Source organism: Bacillus rossius, chromosome 5 (genome assembly GCF_032445375.1).
Source record: "Bacillus rossius redtenbacheri isolate Brsri chromosome 5, Brsri_v3, whole genome shotgun sequence".
Lineage (NCBI taxonomy): Eukaryota > Metazoa > Arthropoda > Insecta > Phasmatodea > Bacillidae > Bacillus > Bacillus rossius.
The window spans coordinates 81,200,580-81,223,710 of NC_086333.1; the positions used below are offsets into that span (position 1 = coordinate 81,200,580).

A 23,131-nucleotide genomic window follows, 5' to 3' on the forward strand; every position below is an offset into this window, starting at 1 on the left:
ATAACGATACGTCATTATTAAGCAATAAACAGTACTTTCTAAATTGCCGAAATTAATAAGAACTGCAGCTGTGTAAGTTCTTTTGTTTGTTATTTTGTTGCTTTATTGGCTAGCACGTACCAAAGATTTTAAGAAATCTGTTATTTTGTTTTGTTTTTTTTGGTTACCTTGCACATGTTTACCTTGGCTGCTAGACTGTCGTTAGGTTGTTATGCATTGTCTATGTGTTATCATATTCTTAGTTGCTCACAAACTTTCAAACTGTGAACATGGCGAGTCATAGAAAATCTTCGTGTATTGACGAAAAAGTTCTATTAATATGTGCAATAAAGGCGGGAGAAAAGATAAGTGATGTTGGGAGACGCTTTGGATTCAGTTGCTCTTGTGTGTCCACAATATGGAAGAACAAAGCAAAAATTCTACAAGCCGAGGAGGATGGAAAATCTTCTAAGAAATTAAAGAAACCTAAATAAGATCAAGCTATGATATCGTGGTTTCACAGACAGCGCCAGAATAATATGCCTGTCTCGGGGTCGATTGTGAAAGCTAAGGCAGAGAAGTTTTCTGAATAACTTGGCTTAATGGCTTTCAAAGATCATAAGGATGGCCCGGGAAGTTCAAGCAGCATCACCATATAAACTGGAGAAGCACAAAATGTTGATACAAATGTTACTCACGACTGGATTAATAGTGTGTGGCCAAATTGAAAGAAAAGTACATTCCAAATGACATTTTTAATTATGAAGCTGGAAATTTCTTTAAGTTGACCCCCAATAAAACTTTGAAATATAAAGGAGAAAAGTTTATGGGAGGAAAATTCTCCAAAGAGTGTATCACAGTGCTTGTAGCTGCTAATATGAATGCCACAGAAAAAAACGAAGATAGTGGTAAAAGGAAAATCAAAAAATCTGCTGTGTTTTAAGAACATTAAACAATTACCAGTCACCAGTAAAGCTAATAAATCAGCCTGGATGACAAGTCAACTTTTTAAAGAAGAATTGCAAAGGTGGGATGCAGAATTAAAGGGACGAAAAATCTAGCTTCTTGTCGACAACTGCCCTGCTCACCCTCTTATATCTAAACTTCAAAACATAGTTGGCATTTTTTTCCACAAAACATGACTAGTGTTTTACAACCAATGGATCAAAGCATGATTAAAAGTCTAAAGGGTCACTACAAAAGGAAACTATTGATGGATCTTCTAATGCTTCAAGATATGTTGTATATGTATTAGTAGATGTTTAAGGGCGAATTATTAGTTAGTAAGTTGGTAAATTTTTAAGTTTGATCAAGAGAGCTTCAATTCCAGGTAAATTATAAATTTGATTTTGATGGACTGATGGAAATTCGTGTTTATTAAGCGCAATCAAAACACCGCCACCTCTTTCCAGCAATGCAAGATAATGATTTGTGAAATTGTGAGAATTTATGCTTCAATTATTAAACCAAGTTTCTGTTAGACAGATAATGTTATATTCGGTGGAGACTAAATCATCAATAAATTCTGTAGATTTAGTTCGCAACCCTCTTGACATTTTGGTAATATATTACCCACTCAATGGGATTAGGTCTCCGAACATAACAAGGTTGCCGTGGAGTTACCAACAGATGGCTTCTAGTTGATGGTCCAGGCATTTTCTGTAGTATCATTATTAGGGGCCGGAAAAATTCGCAATTTGCGATAGATGCGATTTTTTTGCGAATTTTGAGGTTAGATGCGATTTTTTACTAATTGTTGTTATAAATGCTATATTTGCGAAATCGCGGTAAAATTGCCATTATCGGACGAAAAACCACTATAGAATGCAACAAAATGGCTTGAACACACATTCCTCAAAGTATTTTTTTTGAAAATAGCCACCATAACACAATTACCGTAAACAATAGCTTCTGACAAGGCTTGTTGAAGGAATAAAATCCGAATCCTAACCTTTATTTATGAAACATTCCTTAACCAAATATCACGCATGATAGTATAGAATAAGTAATTTTGTAAATTTATTCTTTACGATTTACTCAAGATACCGTTGAATGTTGTTTAGAAAAGAATGTTCACACTACTTATCGACGCAGTTATTTTGTTTTGTTAGATCACATCACGTTCGCCTACGTTCGCCATTGCATCGTGTGTTGCCTGTTCATGAAGAGTATCTAACCTAACAAAACAAAATTTCCCGGGAAGCGCATCACGGAAACCAACAACCTAGAAAATATCTAGGTCGTTGACGGGATCGTAGTGAACTTGCAAAGATAAAAATGAAAATATTTTAAATGCTGAAAACTACTACAAATATTTTAGTACGCGGTTTTTTACATTCGTTGATAATCACTTTAGTCTTCAAATTTTTTTCTGATCAATATTTTACATAGGGACAAATCATACATTTTGTGGTGCACGTTTAGCGTACTGAAGTTGGTCAACTCGAATCGTCAGTTTGTTTCCATCTGAAATTACTAGTGGTCAAACGTTTGTTTACAAATACCGTTTAATGATTTTGGTTTGTGTTAAAATTCGTCATAATGGGTATAAACACTATTACAACTTCTTGTATTGTTATGTAACTTTAATATCTTATGCAAATTTCTTAAAAATAGATGCTAATTTCTGGAAAATAGATGCTAATTTTCAACATCATAACTGCTAATTATGTAATAAATAGATGCTAATTTTTCCAGGCCCTAATCATTATAGCATAATCGTAGCACATTTTATTCTAAAATCAAGTTTCAAAAGTATGGGGTACGACGTTTATGCGAGAAAAGTTTTTTTTTTTTTTTAGATAAGTTATTCATGAAAACAAAACCCATTCATGGAAAGTACATTTATTTAAAAAGTGAAGTATAAAAGAGCACACCAAACAATTTAAATTAATAAGTCATGCAACAAACACCTTTCTTCAACTTTAAATAGAAAAACCAAAACTATGAAGTGAACGTGAGTCAGAATGCATAACTATCGTTGTAGTACACACTTACCACGACAGAGTGCGCGCCATCAAATGTATTTAACTCGTCACCTGACAGAGAGCGCACGTTGCATGCAATCGGCGAGATATTGATATTCGACTACGTGTGCGCGCTCTATACGGAAAGCAACTTAACCAAACATGAATGATGCCAACTAACGCTGGCTAACGCGGCGATGCTGACATATAGATTAAGGTTATAACGTTTAAAAACGTCTTTAAAAGATTATTTACACATCAGACAACTTTGTATTTCCGTTATTTAAATAAGCGGTAATTTCTGAATAAATCTTAGATTTATACTTTAAAATACATAGTTTTATACAGAAAAGATACCTACACAAAGCGTTCGGCATCTAATAGCGGGACCAAAAACATCACGTGACGTTTACGTGAGAAGTTTTTTTATCCAAATTTTGACAACCTAAAATATAGGTGCGACAATTATGAGAGTGCGACGATCATGCGATAAAAGAGGGTAAGTTATTGCTGGCAATTTGCTCTGGACGTAATTTTCCAAACAAAGGGCTAATCAAACACCTGCTGGGCCAGAAGAAAAAGTTGTTGATTCTGTTGAAATTATTCTTCTAATACTAATACTGAAAAATAAAATAATTCATACATATTGTATTTGGTACGCAGTTTGACCACCTTAACTTGAGAAAGGTTAGTTCATTAGTGATGTAATAGTATATAATATCTTGCTCTTGGATGGATGGTTTCAAACTGTTACAAATAGTGCTTTAGTTTTTTTAATCACAGGATTGCCTACTGTTTTTAAGGTAGAAATATTCCTTATGCTGACTTGCATCGGCATTTACTTATGTTTGTTTGAGGTTGCTGAATGATCCTGGGTGCCAATTTGGTTCTGGACTTACGTGTTTGTTGTACCAACATGAATCCTTGCTCGTCGACAATCTGTTTGGGTCGAGTTCTGTTGACATCGCGCGATTCCCACTGTGTCGAAACCGGCCGCAACACGAGTGGGTCACTGGTCGAACTTCTGTCGTCCGCTGTTGCCAAGCGTTTCGCTTTCTTGTTGTTTGAAGATTGTATGAAAACTCGGATATAGGATTTATCACACCTTTCAGTCATTTTACATGCACAATTTTAGTTTAAGTTTAATTCTTTCTTTGTTTTTATCGATGTGAAATATATCATCAAACTTCTTGGTATCCACTATCAGTTCCGGAGGTTTTCCCGTTTATTTTAGAGACCTCTTTTTAGGTGATGATTTGAAAACATTCAAGGAGTCGTCGTAGGGTTGATCTAAAATAATTTCACTGTCGTTATGGGGCATTAAAAACCCCAGAAACTCTGATTGATCCAATAGTGATGAATTGATGTTGACAGGCATTTCGTATTAAAGTGAATAATACTAAAATAACATATATAACGACACGGACACATCTACTGGGAATGAACAATCAGTCACGACAATACTAGGTACACAGATGTGTAACGTAACCTAACATGTAAATACATTATTATCACTCTCTGGCTGATTAATAAAAATAGAACATGCGGTAGTACTAAATTTAAAGTCGTTCCACCTCCACGTCACCTACTGAAACGCTGTGACCCGTGTTATGGCTTAACTTTCAAAGCCAGCTACGAAATGGTCATAACTACGGGAGAGTAGACTTACTGATGTTTTGGTACTCCGGCAGTGTGGTGTCAATGCAGCTCATGAACTTGCCGTAACGTGCCATGGCGACCACGTCATTGATGTACGTAACGACGTGCTCCGGCCTGAAAGAGCCGTCATTACAGAACATTACAAAACAGGACATAATAGCCATACCAATTCCAGGCAGGCTAAACTTGGAGATACCTCCAACCTCTCTGATGGGTGGGCATTTAGACATGACGGGTTACGACATTACAAGGGCTAAGTTACCAAACATAAATAAGGTGAAGTCCAGTATGTTAAAAATACTACGGGCATGTTAAGCATCCAGCATTGCTTTTGAGAGGCAAAGCATTGTTTAGTGGCTTATCGAGCAGCATTTGCAGAGCTCCAAAAACATCTCCATCTGTTCTAGAAATCTTTTAGGCTCACCATTTTCTACTTTAAAATACATTGCTTTATATGGAAAAAATACCCACACAAAGCGCTCGGAATGTAATAGCGGGACCAAAAACATAATGCAATGTTTATGTGAGAGGTTTTTTTATCCAAATTTTGACGCCCTAAAATATAGGTGTAATGATTATGCGATAAAAGAGGCCATATACTGACTTGTAGAAGTGACTTAAGTTTTCAGAAAAATACTTACAATAAGATAAGAGAATAAAGTTATAGATTGACTGACAATACGAAATTTTCATTAAGTTAAAAATAGGTCCTTCTTGAAACATGTTTCAGCAGCGGGCTCGAGGGTCCTACACTCGCCTTTTGCTGATCAACACGTCGTGCAGGCCGATGAAAAAGCGGTCGACCAGGTTGTGCTTCGTGCCTATCAGCACATTCATGTCATTGTCGCGCCGCTGAACCTCCCACAGCGTCACGGTGAACGCCACCCAGAACGCTGGCGTCTGCAACCCGTTCACACACATGTGAACTACGTACATCACAGGCTCCACACGATGCCAGTAGTACCACAAAAAAAAAAAAAACACTAGTCCTTGATACCAGGACGGCAAGACATCACTTAGCCAAGAGCAGAGAGCACAGTAGTCTTGTGTTTCTTGATACCAACCATGTTAAACACAGATGACACTAGTTTCTTTATGGTCAAAAACAAAGCATTTCCAAGTTATTTTATAACTGTGATTTCAATACATAGACACATGTACATTCCCATGGCCAGCACTTGGGCTTGTGACCAGTGGCGGATTTACCAGCAGGCTGAGTAGGCTTGAGCCTAGGGTGCCAGATTTTTGGGGCAGCAAATTAGGGGACCAATTTTTTTTTTCCCTCATAGAAATCAAAAAGATTTCTGCATGATGTGACGTCGTCCGGGCCTGCGGCCCTCTTTCGAGTCCGATATGCCACCGCCCAAACACCACCATCTCTGTTCAAACCTCCCGCTTGTGCGTGCGTGTGTGCATGTCTGAGTGTGTTGGTAGCCCGGCAAGAGGGCACTTAGTTGCAGTGCGCCGCACCCCTATTTGTAATTAATATTATTGTAACCTTTTCTTTTCGCCCCTAAAATAGTGTCCCGACGAGCCAGTAAGTGAGTGTCTTTTATTTAACTAATATATTATGTTTTTGTAATAAAATACGTGCAAACACGGACAAGGGCGCTCCCTAGCGGGCGACGAAGGAACCAACACATAACTTTATTCAAACTTTATTTTACCACATAAGTAATTATTACAGACGGTCTGGTCATGGATGTGATATGCTAATTTTTATAAAGAGGCTTTTTTTTTTTTTTAATAATAACCCAGGGCACGCAGTCGCAGAGATGTAACAGTAATTGTGTTTGGCGCGAAGAGCGCCATGTTGCCTGCCGCAAGCCCTTGTCTCAGCCCAGTCTCCTTCTTCAGCCGGCCGAGAGTGGACGTCTCTGCAGACACCCCGAGGACATCACCGTTGTCTCCCCGATAAGTAGTTCTGCTCAGTTAATTAATTCAAATCGTTTTCTCTTATTCCTCAGGGCCTCTCTTGGTCAGTGAGGCTGTTTAATTAGTGATTTCTATACTCTCCGGAGTTTTTAACCACCCGTGTTCTAAGTAAAGGCTTGAGGCGACCACGTGTGTGGTCCGCCTCCTCAACTAAACCGATTCGTGCCTCGGGTGTTTTCTAACAGTATCAAGGAAGGATTGTATGAGGGCGTGTAACGTGTAAGTAAATAAAAACAACTTAATTGAGTCACGTCACTTTGTGTTCGGGGGGGGCCACGTGGGTCCTTAACCCAGTCAGCGGCATGTGGGACGCCCTAAGAGCCCACTGCGGTTAAGTAGAAGCGTGCCCGACGCTGAGAACGGGCTCGGTTAGGAACAGGTGTTGAATTAAATATCAGGAGGGCTAATATCTCGCCGCACACGGGCCACGTAACGCCCTGAGTAAGAGTATCAAGCCGGGTCCACGTGCCCACTCACGTGGTGGCGCCCACTATTTCCACCAATAATTCAGATCGTAACGCCGGTACGCCCTCAGATGGTTTTCTGTTTTCTGATGTTTTACAGATAGAAGTCTGCAACAAATTTTGCCGATGACTTTCCCCTCTCTCTTATTGTACGTTCCATGAATCCGTGTAGCAAACTTTCATATTCTAGAGTAAAACAGCTAGTTCCCCCCCCCCCCTCCACAAACCAGTAATCTGCCTCTGCGCCCTCTGCCCACACTTTGAATGAGTGAAAAGAGCGAAATTATAGAAAATGTATTTCTCTCTTCCCACTATCAACCCATACATGCCAGTCCTCCTACTGGTTGGAGTCTGTGAACTGGATGGTTTGTATATAATGAACACGATTACTTACGACGAAATCATCGACGATTTTGCCAACAAAAAAATCGCGCAAAAACGTATTGTAACGAACTTTTACAACTTGACTGAGTTGATTATTTTTAACTGTTTGTAAGTGCAATAAAGATTATTTATTCACATTTACCAAATGTACATTATTGTGTAAGTAGCATGCATTACCCCGCCTTATTAATCGTACATGATTGAGCTTTGATTAGCTCAAAAATATACCCAAAAATTATTTTAAGTGCAATTTCAAAGAAATTGTTGGATTGTAAAAATAATCTAGGACATGAAAATTGTAAATGCAATGGCAGAAAAAACTTTACAGCCTATACCTTGAAAATTTGTAAATCCGCCACTGCTTGTGACCATGTATGAATTTGCACCCAATTGGAAATCATTTTTAATTGTCTAAGGAGCCATTCAATGTTTTAACATTTCTAATGTGTAATAATTGAAACCCCTAAGGTGGTTCCTGTAGCTAATATAGAGATTCTCAAATTTCTTCAGCTGACGCCTCCTTTGAGATGTGGCTAGTCCCCAAGCACCTTATCACTTTTCAACACAACAGGGAGGAATTTTAGAATCTACCTAAACAAAGCAAACATATGTCTAAAATTAAGAGCCATCCTGTAACAAACTCAAAATAATTCTAATATATCTTTCACGTCACCATTTCAGATTTCCATCAAGTTTGCCACAAAGGTATCCTCTATAGAAACATAGAAAAACAATAAATATCTTTGTAAATAACCCAGTTTAGAAAATGACCCCACAATCAGATTTTTCCATATGTATTTGTTTTATAATGAGATTACAGTTTTCCTAAGTAAGATTGAATAACAAGATAGGAGTCATCCACAGCATTTTTAATACTATTTTCTTAAAAATAAAATGGTTCAACTAAACACCTTTATTTTTTTACACTGTACAAACAAATATGAGCGAATAAAAAAGTAAAAATAAAACAATACACCTTCTGAACATCACCCCATTCAGTTTTGAATTAAATGTGTGCAACAATTTCAAGTTACGATTATGTCACAAAGGGCAAGAAGAAACTCAATAACATCTTGATGTGTGTGCAACATTCAGATCAAGAATCTTTGAGCATCCCCCCCCCCCCTTGCATGTCTCCCCGGTTCAGGAACCAATGGGCTAATGCTACCGACGGCAGGTACCTGGTCCTTGATCATCCGCAGGAAGTCGCTCTTGTGGTTCTTAAGGAGCATGTACAAGGTGCGGTTGATCCGACACTGGAACACGGGGCTCTCCTCCCGCAGCGAGACCCGACGCATCCTCTCACAGTCGCACACGCCCTGCAACACACGACGGAGATGTTGTCGGCACTCTCGAGCGTTCCACTCAGGGACCTCAAGGCCCCACCTGTGAGTCAAAAGACATTTGTAATTTTCTTGACGATATCAGACAGAACATAATCAATCAGCTTACTGATGACGTAGCAACAAACGGACCTTTGAAATATTACTTGTGGTTGGACTGTATATATGGAAAGCCATATCCGTTCGATGACAAAGTGAAGAAGTGAGCATTCAAGACATTGGCTGCAGTAATTTACAGTTATGACGATGTGAAGCAAACTGTTAAACACGGTATTCAGAAACTCTGTCAAGAAGAGGAGGACTATATGTCAGTAAAGGATCTAGTTGGCCTCTGTCTAGTATAAACCGGCTGGAGCTAAGAATTAGTCATTTCACGCCTATGCAGGCCTAAATGATTATAAAAAAAAATCTTTATTATTACCATAGTATGTTATAATATACATTATGGCTAAAGAGGTATAGTCTAAAGACATACCTATGTCATTAGATATTAGTTTAATCAAAATTTCATTAAAAAGTATTTTTATTATGCTATTAGGTTATATAATAATTTTTATTCAAACCTATTTTTTTTAAGGAATCTCCAAAATTATATTTTTTCTGAGATATTCTTATTACATACGTTTATAAGACTATTGTATTTAATGAAGTCATGGTAAAGGCGTATGCATTTGTAAGGACAAAAATCAAAGTTAGGCGCCATTGAGTGTGGTTGGTACTTATATATATAAATCGTGGTAACCTATCCAAGTACCAACCGCACTCAATGGCACCTAACTTAGATAATAGTCCTTACAAAAGCATACGCGTTTACCATGACTTTACCATGATCGAGCAAACTATCGTACAGGTTGTCCCAGGAACCCTGAAGGCTCCACAGTGTGGTTTTCAAGATTTATATCACAAACATTATATTATTTTGGCCATTTTACCGATAGAGCTGGTACATAGGTACCAGCTCTATCGGTACCAAAGGCTAAAGCGGAAAAAAAAAAAGTTTATTAATATACTCCATGAAAACCACACATTGGTAGCCTTCAGGACTCGTGCGAATACCTGTACGATAGTTTGCCAAATAATTTACTCTTTATTTGTTAGTCTATACCTTTAGTAAATTATCTATGTATTAGTTCTAACGGTACAAATGGCCAAAGTGACCAAAAAAAAAATTGCCTTCAGGGCTCCTGGGACAACCTCTACAAGAGTTTTCTCGCAAATTAATTTTTTATTTGATAGTTTATACCTGTAGGAAGGTACCTATGTACCATCTCTATCAGTCACATCGGCCAAAGTGGCCGATATAAAATAGTGTTTGTGACATACTCTATGAAAACCACACATTGATAGCCTTCAAGGCTCCTGGGACAACCTCTACAATAGTTTGCCGTCAAATTTATTTTCTATTTGCTAGTCTTTACCTTTAGGAAGGTACCTATGTAGCAGCTCTATCGGTCACATAGGCCAAAGTGGCCGAAATAAAATGTTCGTGATATACTCCATGAAAACCACACATTGGTAGCCTTAAGGGCTCCTGGGACAACCTCTACGATAGTTTGCCTTCAAATTTATTTTTTATTTGTTAGTCTATACCTTTAGGAAGGTATCTATGTACCAGCTTTATCGTTACCAACGCCTCAAGTGGCCGAACAAAAAATATTGTTTGTGATGTAATCCATGATGAAAACAATACTTTGGAGGCTTTCAGAGGTCCTGGTGCTAGCTGTACAATGGTTCACACTCTAAATTTAATTTTTATTGATAGAAAACACATGTAAGAATGTCACCATGTAACTGCTCTAACATTATGTCTGTTCATTCTCTTGTAAAAATATTAAAACTTGTTTGGAAATTGCCATATTAGCGTGGAATGTCTTAAGCTGTTGTTGCCCCAAGTTCTCTGTCCCGGGCTTACTGAATAGAGCCGGCGGATAGAGCAACTTCTGCTCAGTGAAAATCTTGGTAAATATGTAGTTGGGCGGTATTTGTGAAAAAAAAAAATGTTAAAAATCCGAAAATACCTTTATTATATGCTCTTCAACTTCCTCTTTTCATTAAAAGTGGCAGAGGTAAGAAATTCCAAATACTTTAGGAGATATCGAATTTTTAAATTTCAGCACAATACCAGTGCATTCATGTGGCGTGCGTACACCATTGTTTCTTGTTTACGTACGAGTATCTATTTTTTTATTGGATAATGATGTCACGTGATTGTTCGTGATAGGCCAGAATTCAAATGAACTAATACGTGATTATTTAGTTCATTTATTGTTTAAAACGGTGTTTAATTACCGCCTCCAACTTAGGTGAGTTTTCAACGTTTCTAATTTTAAAGTCTTATTTTTTATTTGAATATTATTGCGCAAGTAATAAGTAAAAAAAAATTACATGAGTTCCTACTGTCCATCCTTTGTCCCGGTTAGTTAGGTTAGGTCAGGTCAGTTACATTATAAATAATTTAAAACTAAAAAATAATTAAAATTAATTCACATTATTTTTAATATCACCTTAGTTTGAAAGTATTTATAATGTAACTGACCTGACCTAATCGACCATTTTAGTTTACTGTTCATCCTCTGTCCGGGTTTGTTTGGTCAGGTCAGTTACATTATAAATATTTTAAAACTAAACAGCCATTAAAATTAATTCACATTATTTTTAATGTCGGCTTAGTTTGAAAGTATTAATAATGTAACTGACCTGACCTAATCAACCATTTTATTAATTACACATTCACGAACACACAGCAAAATAACAAAAATTGCCCCGGTCAAATGGTTGCAGAGGTCTTGTATTGCAAAATTAAAAAATTCGATATCTCCTAAAGTATTTGGAATTTCTTATCTCCGCCACTTTCAATGAAAAGAGGAAGTTGAAGAGCATATAATAAAGGTATTTTCGGATTTTTGACATTTTTTTTTCCGCAAATACCGCTGAACTACATATGATGAAATTTAAAAATTCGATATCTCCTAAAGTATTTGGAAATTCTTACCTCGGCCACTTTTAATGAAAAGAGGAAGTTGAAGAGCATATAATAAAGGTATTTTAGGATTTTTAACATTTTTTTTCGCAAATACCGCCCAACTACATATTTACCAAAATATTTGTACCTACATTAAAAATACCTAACAGAACATACAATAGATACGGGATTTATAATTTTGACTAGAAATTTTCAGCCAAACAAGCTAATAAATCATGTGATTATACTTCTCTATCAACTATTATAAAAAATTAATTCAAATAATAACATAGCATTAATAAGAGTTTAAGTAATCGGTTATTTTAGATAGGTAGCCTACTTTAAGTTCATTACATAATAACTAGTTAGACAACATTGTTATTTAAATTTCTTGCTACAACAAAATACTCTCATTAATCAACCAATAAATAACCACAACATATACTTGCCAGTTGTTGAAGTCTGAATATGGTGGATTTTAAAATACTACTCACTAATAAAGTAATCCATAACCAAAGATTATGACCATCAAATTGCGCAAAAACCGTATTTAACACACGAAATATACTGATTTTGAAAATCATTATAAGTTAAAGAAAATTTTTAACAAAAATTTTTGTTTACAATAGTCGTAAGTCAAAATTAAAAAAGCTTGATCTTTGCCACAAGTCCATTTGACCATCACTCAGACCTTTCTAAAAAAAAAAAAAAAAAAAAAAAACAAGCACAGTTAACGGTATTTTCGATTATTGCTGCCGACTGCATACGCCACTCAGTACAAAGAGAACTTTTAAGCTTTTATTTAATAATTTTGCAAGATATCGCAAAATATAACCTGAAAATTATTTCTTGGTTAAGGTTTTTCAAGTTGTAAAGAATTTTCAAAAATTAGTAAATGTGAAAATTTACCTCACGGAACCTTCAGTTAAATTAAAACAAAAAACCTCTCTCAGAGCACACACTACGTTAAACTTTCTACTTTTTAATGTAAACTTTGCACTAGCAAAATTCTTGAAATCCTATTTGCTTACAGACACAAAGAAACGGGATTTCCCTAATTTATTTTTACGTTGTATAATTTAATTTGTGAGGCCACGATGTGGTACCACACAGCCATAAGTTATCTCAAAAAAATTAGCTCGTGAAAGAACTACCAAAATTAAATAACTTTTTTAAATTAGTTAGATTGACGTCGTACCACCTCTTTATTTAAACAAAAACCCGGGGCAGAGTCCTGTCCGCGGCACAACATTCCGGCCATGGCCATTGTAGTGCCACCGCTCGTCACCCGATGGAAGTTGTACATATGAACAGACAATGTTATATTAAGACATGTTATGTTTTGTTATGTTAAGACATGTTATGATTGTAAATATTTATGAAGATTATTAAGTGTGTAGTGTAAGTATGTTTTGTAGCCTTGTAAATAATATTGTAAATGCAAATCATCCAAAGTGATAGCGATATGTAAAATTTAACACGAACGATTGTAAAAGAAAAATGTATATATAGTGTGGTTTATCTTTCCTTCTTCTCTTCTAGCTATTCATAGTGAGATCGCGAGCCACCCTTCTCTCCCTTGAATTCCATTCTTCGCTTTAATTTCCCCTGCTCATAGCATTGTTTACGAAAGAGCTCCAAGAGCTGGAGCATTTGAACCCAATTGTTGGTGGTGGGATTGTGTAATTTACACGAGTATCTTGCTCAATAGGTGATACTTGACTTGTCAAACCTATAAAAAAACCTAGCGACTCTTCGTGAGACTGCGGGCATCCCTCTCTTCTATTCCCAACCTTCCTGCTAGCTACTCCTTGTCAGCACATCCTCGATCAGCTGCACTGGGCCGAACGGTCCACTCCCGCCTCAGAGTGTGAGGCTGCTCTACCCAAGAGCTGATGCCGGGTAAACAACACGAAGACTGAGCGACGTCCGCCCCGTCTCCACATCTTCACCAGAGACGAGGCCGCAACAAGATAATGAAACACCTATTAGACGACAATTCACGACAGACTAGAGTTGCCTATTTGCAGAGTTGAAAATATTATTTTTCACTGTTAAAATATTCTAAAATATGACCCGAAATAGGGACATACTTTAGTTCAATTATTAATTGAATCACATATTGTAAAAAAGTATGTTTGACATCGTCCCGACCATGACCTCTAAGCCCGTGCTCCACACCGCTAATACCAGATGCCATTTTCAGAGCGCACCCCTAGCCCAGCGGGAATGAGTCAGCAGCCGAGCACCTCGGGCGTGACCCCAATAGACTCAAATAAACGTCAGGGCACGAAACCCCGGGGGCTCGACCCCATAAAACAATTAAGGAACAAGACATTAGAACACAATTATTAATTCACAGGCATTAAAAAAATGTGTCGTAGCTACTCCGGGCGAGCACCGCACACATGGAGTAGACGACGAACCTCATTAGCAGTCACCGCGGCTACTGGCCTTAATTAAAGTGCCCATGACAATGATCGAGTCAGATTAGGAGAAATACAACTAGAACAGTTCACAGTGAGATATTTTTAATAAATTTACAGTCGCCAACTTGATGCCACAATTCAAATAGGTACCTAATTAAATACTATAAAACAGCTGTTAAGCCTTAAGCACCCAATTACCAGGTGCTACCTTTTAATTGAGCACCTGGAACGTGTTTTTAGCTTATAATACAGCAAATTAAGTTGATATAAGTTTTTGGCGCCTACTCACAAAGGAGGTGAAAGAAAGTTACCCTCCCTTGCGAGGCAGCCGTGTTCGGAAGTCTCCAACCACACCGTGCCGGGTCAAGACGTGTGTCCGTGAGCAGCCTTCAATTTTGTTCCACCGATCGTTCACTCTGTACTTGATTTAATAACCAAACCTTTTTAATTCATTGCTGATGCTCAGGTAGACTCGGCGTGTATTTCGCAGACCCGGACTTATCTCGACCGTTTCCTTGGTGATTCCGCACCGCATCGTGGTCCATGCAATTTACTGCACTGACCGACTTCAGCCAACTCGTCTTCGTTAAGATCGCCACGCATACACCTGCCGGCTACAACCTCACATAAGTGTAGAATCGAATTTAGGACCACATTCATTGAGCTCTCCTAAAATAAATAACTTTTGGCTCTGGCCGTCTCTGGAGAACTAGTATTCACGTCCCCGCGAGACTGCCGCGGCAAATTCACAGTGTTATGTTAGTGTCGTGTTTTGTTTTGTAATCAGCATATGTTAGTGTAATAGTACAACGGCTCAGACGCCGCATAGCGCATTATCCTAGCTTTTGTAGCGGTTCTGCCACCATGTAGTGTATGTGTAGGGAGTAGAGCATACCCATGCGTACCACCGAAGAAGTCCGTGGATTAAAAGCCAATTTAATATAAACTGTGTCGTCTACGATTATTCCGCACCATTCCGTCTTCCACACGGCCGAGCGGCCTCACCGCCAAGTAGGGAGACTCAGGGTAGATTCCCAGCCGCGTACCTGGCGGGGCACGCGGAGGCAGAGTACCTGCGACCATCACCAACGGCCTAGTGTCCCACTAGCCTGCCCCCCCCCCCTCCCCCTTCCCGGACAAAAGCAGCACCGTGACGCCCGTAGCGCCCGTCAGGTACTTCCTGGGCCTTCTACAGAGACCGGGTGACGGCATGTTCACATAAAACTATTTGTGTAGCAGGTCTTATCATAAGTTTGCAACATTCCCTTCAGTGTGTATTTTCTTTATGTTATCAATTAACGATTCCAGCAAACAGTTCTGTTCTTGTTTGAGTGTGCTCGGTCGCTTTTTTACATATACCCTTAATGATAGAGCACAAAATATTTAGAATACACTTCATATGTAATTAACATTGCATTTTTGTTTTTAATTTTAAAAGAGAATTTTGGAAAAAACATTTTCATGATTTGGATACACTTAATATATAATTAACATTTTTTTTGTTTTTAAATTTAAATGAGAATTTTGGAAAAACATTTTCATGATGTGTTTCATCTAGGGCACCATCTGATAATTTTCTGTTTATACTTCTGAGGCTGTCTCGGTATCAGTTTTTGACGTGACAATGTCTATTAAATCGATAAACGCCGGCTGCACGCACGAAAAAAGTATCCCGTAACGCATATTGTCCCACTACAGATGTCCCACTACGGATGTGTCCGGTTATGCTCATTGTACGCATGCGTGGCATCTCTCTTCCACTTGTAGTTAGGAATGGAATTCTTTGTGAAAAGTGTGACAAGTGGTATCATTTTAATAAGTGTAGTGATGTAAAAGAAAACAACATTCCGGAAAATGAGTGGGAATGTGCCACGAGTGTAATACATGAAGATGACGGCAACAACATGGCAACCCGTTAGCTGGAATATGACACCACGCAACACTTATGTTCTGAAAATAATACTACGAACAAGCAGGAGGCTCTAATAAACCAACTTCTGGAAGAAGTTAGTTCGCTCCGAGAAATCATTAATGTGCTGCAATCAGAACTGAAATCCTTGTCACTCAAACAAAAAGACACTGTAACAACGAGTCTTAATGCTGGATGCTCATGGACGCAAGTGGTACAAAAACGTAAGTCAGGAAAATCAACTTCACCTCGTGACTTTTCCATTCCTGTATATAATAAGTTTGATGTTCTGAAAGAAAGGAAAGGTGAGGCCGTTGAACATGTAAACACAAGAAAGAAGCAAAGAAAGTCCGGTAGCACAGTAATTCTTGCCGACAGCCATGGAAGAGGGATTGCAGGAGAGTTGTGTACTTCAATGCCAGAGAAGTGTGTATTAGGGATGGTGAAGCCAGGCGCAAGGTTGCAAACTATCTTGGGTGATAGTGAAAATGTAAGTAAAAACCTCGGACCTAAGGACTCAGTTGTCATCATTGGTGGGTCCAATGACGTTTCAAAAAATGAAGGTGATGTAGCGATAAAGGTACTTAAGCAAAAACTAAAATCATTTAAGGAAACAAATGTGATTGTTACAGAACTACCCCTTAGGCATGACCTGCCATCTTGGTCATGTGTTAATGTAGCTGTCAAGGAAACAAATCGTAGGATTAACAAAGTTTGTAGTATGTTTAGAAACGTTAAAGTTGTAGAAACTGATAATTTGGACAGGAAATTGTTTACAACACATGGAATGCACTTAAATCGCGAAGGCAAACAGAAGCTGACTAGTCTAATCTATAGTGCAATTAACACGATGTCACATGGGGATAAAATCTCCAAGGCTATACCTTTGGGCTTTATTACACAGGGAAACTAGAAAAGGGAACCGACCTAATTAACAATAATACTTCCAATGAGGTTCGGTTCTTAAACACAATCAGTTGTAATGCTAATATAAATATAACTAATTATGTATTTCCAAATGACATTAGTACTTATGTAAAGCCTTGTGAGTTAAGAACTCAAACTAAAGATAATGCTCTCAATAAACAAAACAAATTCCAGGCATCAAAAAGGCCTGCACTTACTGTATTACATCAGAATATTCAGTCACTACGTAACAAACTCAATGAACTCGAAGTATTGGTAAACACTACTCTGTCAACAATTGAAACCACTATTCCAAATATTATATGTATTACTGAACATTGGTTGCATAATGATGAAATTAGGTTATACCCTATATCAAATTATATTTTGTTATCAAATTATAGTAGATCTAAACAAACTCATGGAGGTAGTTGTATCTACATTCATAGAGATCTGTTAGAATTCACAGAGAGTAGGCAGGATCTGGTCTTGTTAAGTAAGGAAAAATTAATTGAATGCTCAGCTGTCGAAACCAATCTGGCATATGCCAGATGTATAATATTGTGTATATACAGGCCACCTGATGGAGACATTGATATATTTCTTAAACAATTTGATAAAATAATAAAAAAAGCTTGGAACACTGGAAAAAACTCGATAATTATTTGTGGTGACCTAAACATTGATTTTTTAAAAGAAACTAATACCAAAAGAAAATTAATGAATATACTTAATTCTTATAACCTACTTAACATAATCAATGAACATACTAGAGTTACTAAACAAACCAGTTCTGCAATTGACTATATTATTACCAACCTTGACTATAAAGACTATACAAGTAATGTCATTGATTATGGACTTTCAGATCATATGGCTCAGGTAATTAGAGTGCAATCAGCACATTTACCTGATAGAAAATTTAACTATTTAAAATACAGATGCATTAATAAACATAGTAAAAAAACATTCTTAGATATTTTAGGTAAAGAAACTTGGCTAAATATTGATGAAATGACAACCATTGAACAAAAATTTAAATTACTGATTGATAAATTGATAAACATTACTAATGCATCATTTCCAATAAGACAAGTTAGGACTGACCAAAAACCTAAACCATGGTTAACCAAGGGAATAATTACATCAAGTGTAAAGCTAAAAAACTTATATTATCTTAGTAAAACAGACTGTCACAACACCAAATTTCAGCAATACTATAAGAATTATAAAAAAATTTACAAAAATGTTTTAAGACTGGCAAAGAGAAAGAATATACAAAACAGGATCACTCAAAGTGATAATAAAATAAAAACCACATGGAAAATAATTAATTCTGAACTAAACAGGGGCACTAAAATCGAAAAAGAAGTAAATAATCTGGAAATAAATGGTAAAATAAATCATGACAGTGACCAGATTGCTTTAGAATTCAACAGGTTTTTTACTGATGTTGCTGATTCATTAAACTCTACAAAAAACAGTCAAATAACAAATGCTATTGAAAACCTGAAAATTAACTGCCCATTTAACAACAAATCAATTTACCTATACCCAACATCATTTAAGGAAATATTAAAAGTAATCAATAAATTAAAAAGCTCAAATTCGACAGATGTCTATGGCATATCTAACAAAATAATAAAACTTGCTGGACATCACATTGCCAAGCCGTTATCACTATTAATTAATGAGGTTTTTATGGAAGGTATTGTACCAGATTGTTTAAAAAAAGCAAAAATACTACCTGTCTATAAAAAAGGAAATACACTAGAGGCAGCAAACTATAGGCCCATTAGCTTATTACCAATTGTTGCCAAAATTTTCGAAAAAGTGCTCTATAATAGACTATCATCCTTCTTCACGGACTGTAAAATTCTGAACAGTAATCAATACGGCTTCCAAAAACACAAATCTACAACAAATGCTATACATAATTTTACTAGTAAAGCTCTCGAAATCTTGGATAGTGGCAAAACAGCACTAGGCATTTTTTGTGATTTGTCTAAAGCTTTTGATCTTGTTAATCATGAAATATTGCTTGAAAAACTTAATCATTACGGTATCCGAGGCAAAGCACTTGAGCTAATGTATTCATATTTGCACAACCGTAAACAGAGAGTGGAAATAAAATCAAACAATAACATAGTGTTCTCAGACTGGAAAGTCATTAAACATGGAGTCCCTCAAGGCAGTAACCTAGGACCTCTATTGTTCTTAGTGTATATTAATGACCTGCCTTTAAACATCCCACAAGCCAGCACAGTGCTATTTGCTGATGACACCTCAATACTAGTGAAAGGTAAAAATGTAGACAACATTGTATCTAAGGCAAATTTAATCCTTGGCCATCTAAATCACTGGTTGGAAGCAAATAAACTTGTACTAAATACCTCTAAAACAAATTGTATAAATTTTAGGAACAGACATAATCCAGTAGAAGAAAAGTTTGAATTAAAGTTTAACAGTAATATCATAACTAGAACATCAAATGTTAAATTCCTTGGTGTGAACTTAGATGAACAGCTAAAGTATAAAGACCATATTAACTCTGTCGCTAGCAGGCTAAGTGTATCCTGCTATGTACTAAGAAGACTGGCAGACATAGTTAGTATTGAAACATTAAGAACTGTCTACTATGCTCACTTCCACTCTATAATGACATATAATATAGAAATCTGGGGAAACTCTGTGGGAATTGAAACAATTCTAAAATTACAAAAAAGAGCTATTCGTATAATGACACATGACAAAATGTCAGCTCACTGTAAACAAAAATTCAGAAAACTTAAAATCTTAACAGTCATAAACGAGTATATACTAAGAATACTATTATTCATACATAAGGAGAAACGCTATTTACAAAAAAATCTAGATATTCATTTATACAACACTAGAAACTCCAATAAATTGAGAATAACAGGTCATAATACCAGTCAGTATGAAAAGGGCACAAATTACATAGGTATAAAAATTTACAACTTATTGCCACAAAATGTCACAAATATAACCCATTTACCTATATTCAAAAGAACAATCAAACAAGTTCTCTTAGAACATCCTTCCTACTCTCTTATAGAATTCTTTGACCTAATAACTGATAATAAAACTAAACTCTGGTAAATTTTATTTAAATACATCAGAAAATGAGAAATATATTCAGTTTTGTAAATTAACTCTTCACTCTGAGGTTTAAACCCATGTTCTTTTTTATGTACCCATGTTTTTTTCGTTTTTTTTTTCTCTTTCTTACGTTTGAAATGTAAAAAGTACTGTGTAATATATATTTTTTTTTTGTGGTTGTACAGTTTGTTTGTATATATGTATATATTTGTATTAACTGACTTATTCTATATCCCGGAGTCCTTACCTCCATATGGGATCTACAGAACAAAAATTGAATAAATAAATAAATAAAAAACCATTGTACTGCAACATGTTATTTGTTTTGACAGATTAGTTGTTATTTATTTACGATTTATTTATTTTGTTTGCTCTATGTCTAATGTTATTTATTTTCAGAAACGGTAATTTATTTTTATGTGTATCTATGAGAAAGTGACTCTATGGATTTTTCCGGACTATTTGAAATAGGTATTGTTGATACCCCTCTAAGGACTAAATGAACTTTAAGACGGTAAACGGTAAAATTAACGCCGTTATTTTATAATGTAAATAATTATTTTAATATTTTTTTATTTAAATTGTACGTGAAATTTTGTAGTCCGCGCTATTGTTGCGTGCGGATTTCACGTTTTATTAAGGAAATTATGTAACTGATTTTGGTTTTCGGCCAATCACAGGCCGCCATTTGAAAGTTAAGTTTTACTGGCTTAATTTAAGAAGCTAGTAGGAAAGAGAGTTCTATAATGGCCAGCTAAGAGAGCTGTAACTTCGTGACGTCGGCGATACTAAATCCTACGAATTAGCTATTTAGCAGTAGGCATCCCGGATAGTGAATGATAATTATGTATCATTAGGGAGTCCAGATATTAAAATAGGATTTATCTAAAAAGATAAATAACTTAGGAGTGTAAAACGTGAGTAAATAGAAGTGCCAAAAATCTGTTTCCTCCACTGATGCACATCGTCACGTAACTCCCGTTTTTCCGTCACATCGCCGTCAGAAACTAATATAAACATTGATTTTATGAAGTAATTTGACATTATCTACGATTTAAATAATATTTTTATACAAGTTTAACGATTTTACACACTATTTCACCGACGACATTTCGAACCTTACTAGCCGAGGTAAAATTGATTTAAGGTCCCTAAAAACATAAATTAAAACTGTGTAGTTTCGACGAACCCGAATAAAGACTTTTGTTAAAACTTAAATGTGCGCACCATAACTCCTGGTAATTGGAATTTATTTGAGTTATATGATGTCAAGTACAAGTTAGGTTTTTGTTTTGAATATAATTGGTAATTAAATAAATATAATTAATAAGGGTAAACTTTGAATCCATTTTTCATTTGCAATAAATAATTATATATTTTATTTGAAAGTGTCGTGTCATGTTATTTATAGTTTCATTTACCCTAGTGTATATTTATGTATATTTGTACCTATTTAATTAACACCTAACTGTGGCCTACTTGATATCAGAACTTACCAGCGGAGAGCCACACAAGCAATATCAATTTTTTTCTACACAGTTGAACACAGCCCAACGTGTTACATGTATGTTTGTCTCCATAGAGGTGGGGCCTATACATACACCAATATTTTAAGTGTGTGTGAGAGAAGTTAAAGTATAGCCGCACATATTCAATTGGGCGCCCCAAGTGTGGCCATTTCCTTCAAAACACAAGTAGGAAGAATTTCTGCACAAATTTATTTGAAGGCATACACAAGTAAAGTTCTCCGCACACCATCGATTTGATTTTTCAATCATATTTTCGTCGTTTGAATTATTAATATTATGTAATTTAACGATCGTCCACCGATTTTCAGCACGATCGGTACGGTTATTTAAAAGTACATTGCGGACTACATACGTTTTTAAAACTTCCACAACACAAAACAAATTTTTTATAAATATATATAACATATGAAACAAATGTTTCCAATATGGCCTCGTGGCCGTGTGTTTAGCATCGCTGACTGAATGCAAATAAAAGTAAATTTATCAATTAAATTGTAGATTTCATTTCACCCCTTCTTTGTATCCATACAAAATAGTGATAATTCAATAAAAATGATTCAATTTTATTCATAAGAGTATGCAGAGGTAGATTTTATCATACAAAAGATAAAAAAATAAAAATAAAAATTTTTCCTCAAAGAATATAATATTTTTAATGCCAAAATGGTTTGGTTGCAGAAACCTATTACGGTTCAGTCTCAGGCCGAATATGATATTTCATTTTCTTCTGGATCAATAATTTCATAAATGTTTTGTTATGACGTTGTCACGTTAAACTATCGTCCGTAAACCGACTTTACAGACAACCATTTTTTTTTCCTAGCGTGCCTAAAGATGTATAACTTCAGAAACATTCCTATAGTAACCATGTGTTTTTTTAAAAAACAAAAGGGAACACGTTAAAAGTTTTAAAAATTCTGTAAAGGCCCTTGTTTTTATGGTGGGCAGCCCGGAGCAGATAGTTGGAAGGGAATTGAATGTTTGCGGGGGGTTCGAGAAGGGTGGGAGGGGGGCGGGTGGGACACGAGCGGGCGCATTCCGTATTCTCGGCGGCGCGCAGATCGGGGGCACAGGTGCAGAGCGCGCCTGCGCGGGCAGCCAATGAGAGGCCGTGCCCTGCTCCCACGCCCTGAGTCACGGCCCGCGCCGCCGCCAGCATCACGTGTTAGCGCCCGGTTCACACGCACGCAGGTCACGCCGGCCGGACGGAGCGGACATACGAACGACCAGCGCAGCCTCGTTTCCCGGGAAGCCTAACATGTACATCAAGTTCTGTTCCTGCCCGAACACGCCCGAATATTCACCTTCGGCCAACCTCGGGTTTATTTATATTTATATATATATATATATATATATATATATATATATATATATATTTATATTTCTCTGTTTATTTTAATGTAGCTATACTAACCTAACTAACCGCCAGCAGTGTTTTAAAATGTTTTAATGTAGCTTTACTAACCTAACTAACCGCCTGCAGTGTTTTAAAGTGTTTTAATGTAGCTAACCTAACAGACCACTTTTAATATTTGAATAAATT

At 36.5% G+C, this 23,131-nt stretch overlaps 1 protein-coding gene and 1 long non-coding RNA gene across 8 annotated transcripts in view; one reads left to right on the forward strand and one right to left on the reverse strand.

The window, feature by feature from the left end:
- The window catches only part of LOC134532109 (uncharacterized), a 120,630-nt gene that overhangs the window by 84,944 nt on the left and 12,555 nt on the right, over positions 1–23,131 (reverse strand). The window contains exons 1-4 of one of the 7 annotated variants that reach the window (XM_063368421.1): positions 12,602–12,741; positions 8,569–8,706; positions 5,362–5,504; positions 4,615–4,718 (exon numbers count right to left, since the gene is read on the reverse strand). In XM_063368421.1, coding sequence (XP_063224491.1) covers positions 4,615–4,718; positions 5,362–5,504; positions 8,569–8,685 — 364 coding nt within the window. In that variant the 5' untranslated portion in view covers positions 8,686–8,706; positions 12,602–12,741. Of the gene's footprint in view, positions 1–1,875; positions 4,541–4,614; positions 4,719–5,361; positions 5,505–8,568; positions 8,707–12,141; positions 12,390–12,601; positions 12,742–23,131 lie in introns of those variants that run through there. The other 6 variants (XM_063368418.1, XM_063368420.1, XM_063368419.1 and 3 more) reach the window with 6 other exon arrangements.
- On the forward strand, positions 150–7,526 carry LOC134532112 (uncharacterized). Its single transcript, XR_010075127.1, has 2 exons — positions 150–2,524; positions 5,335–7,526. It is a non-coding gene; the product is annotated as an uncharacterized LOC134532112 (long non-coding RNA).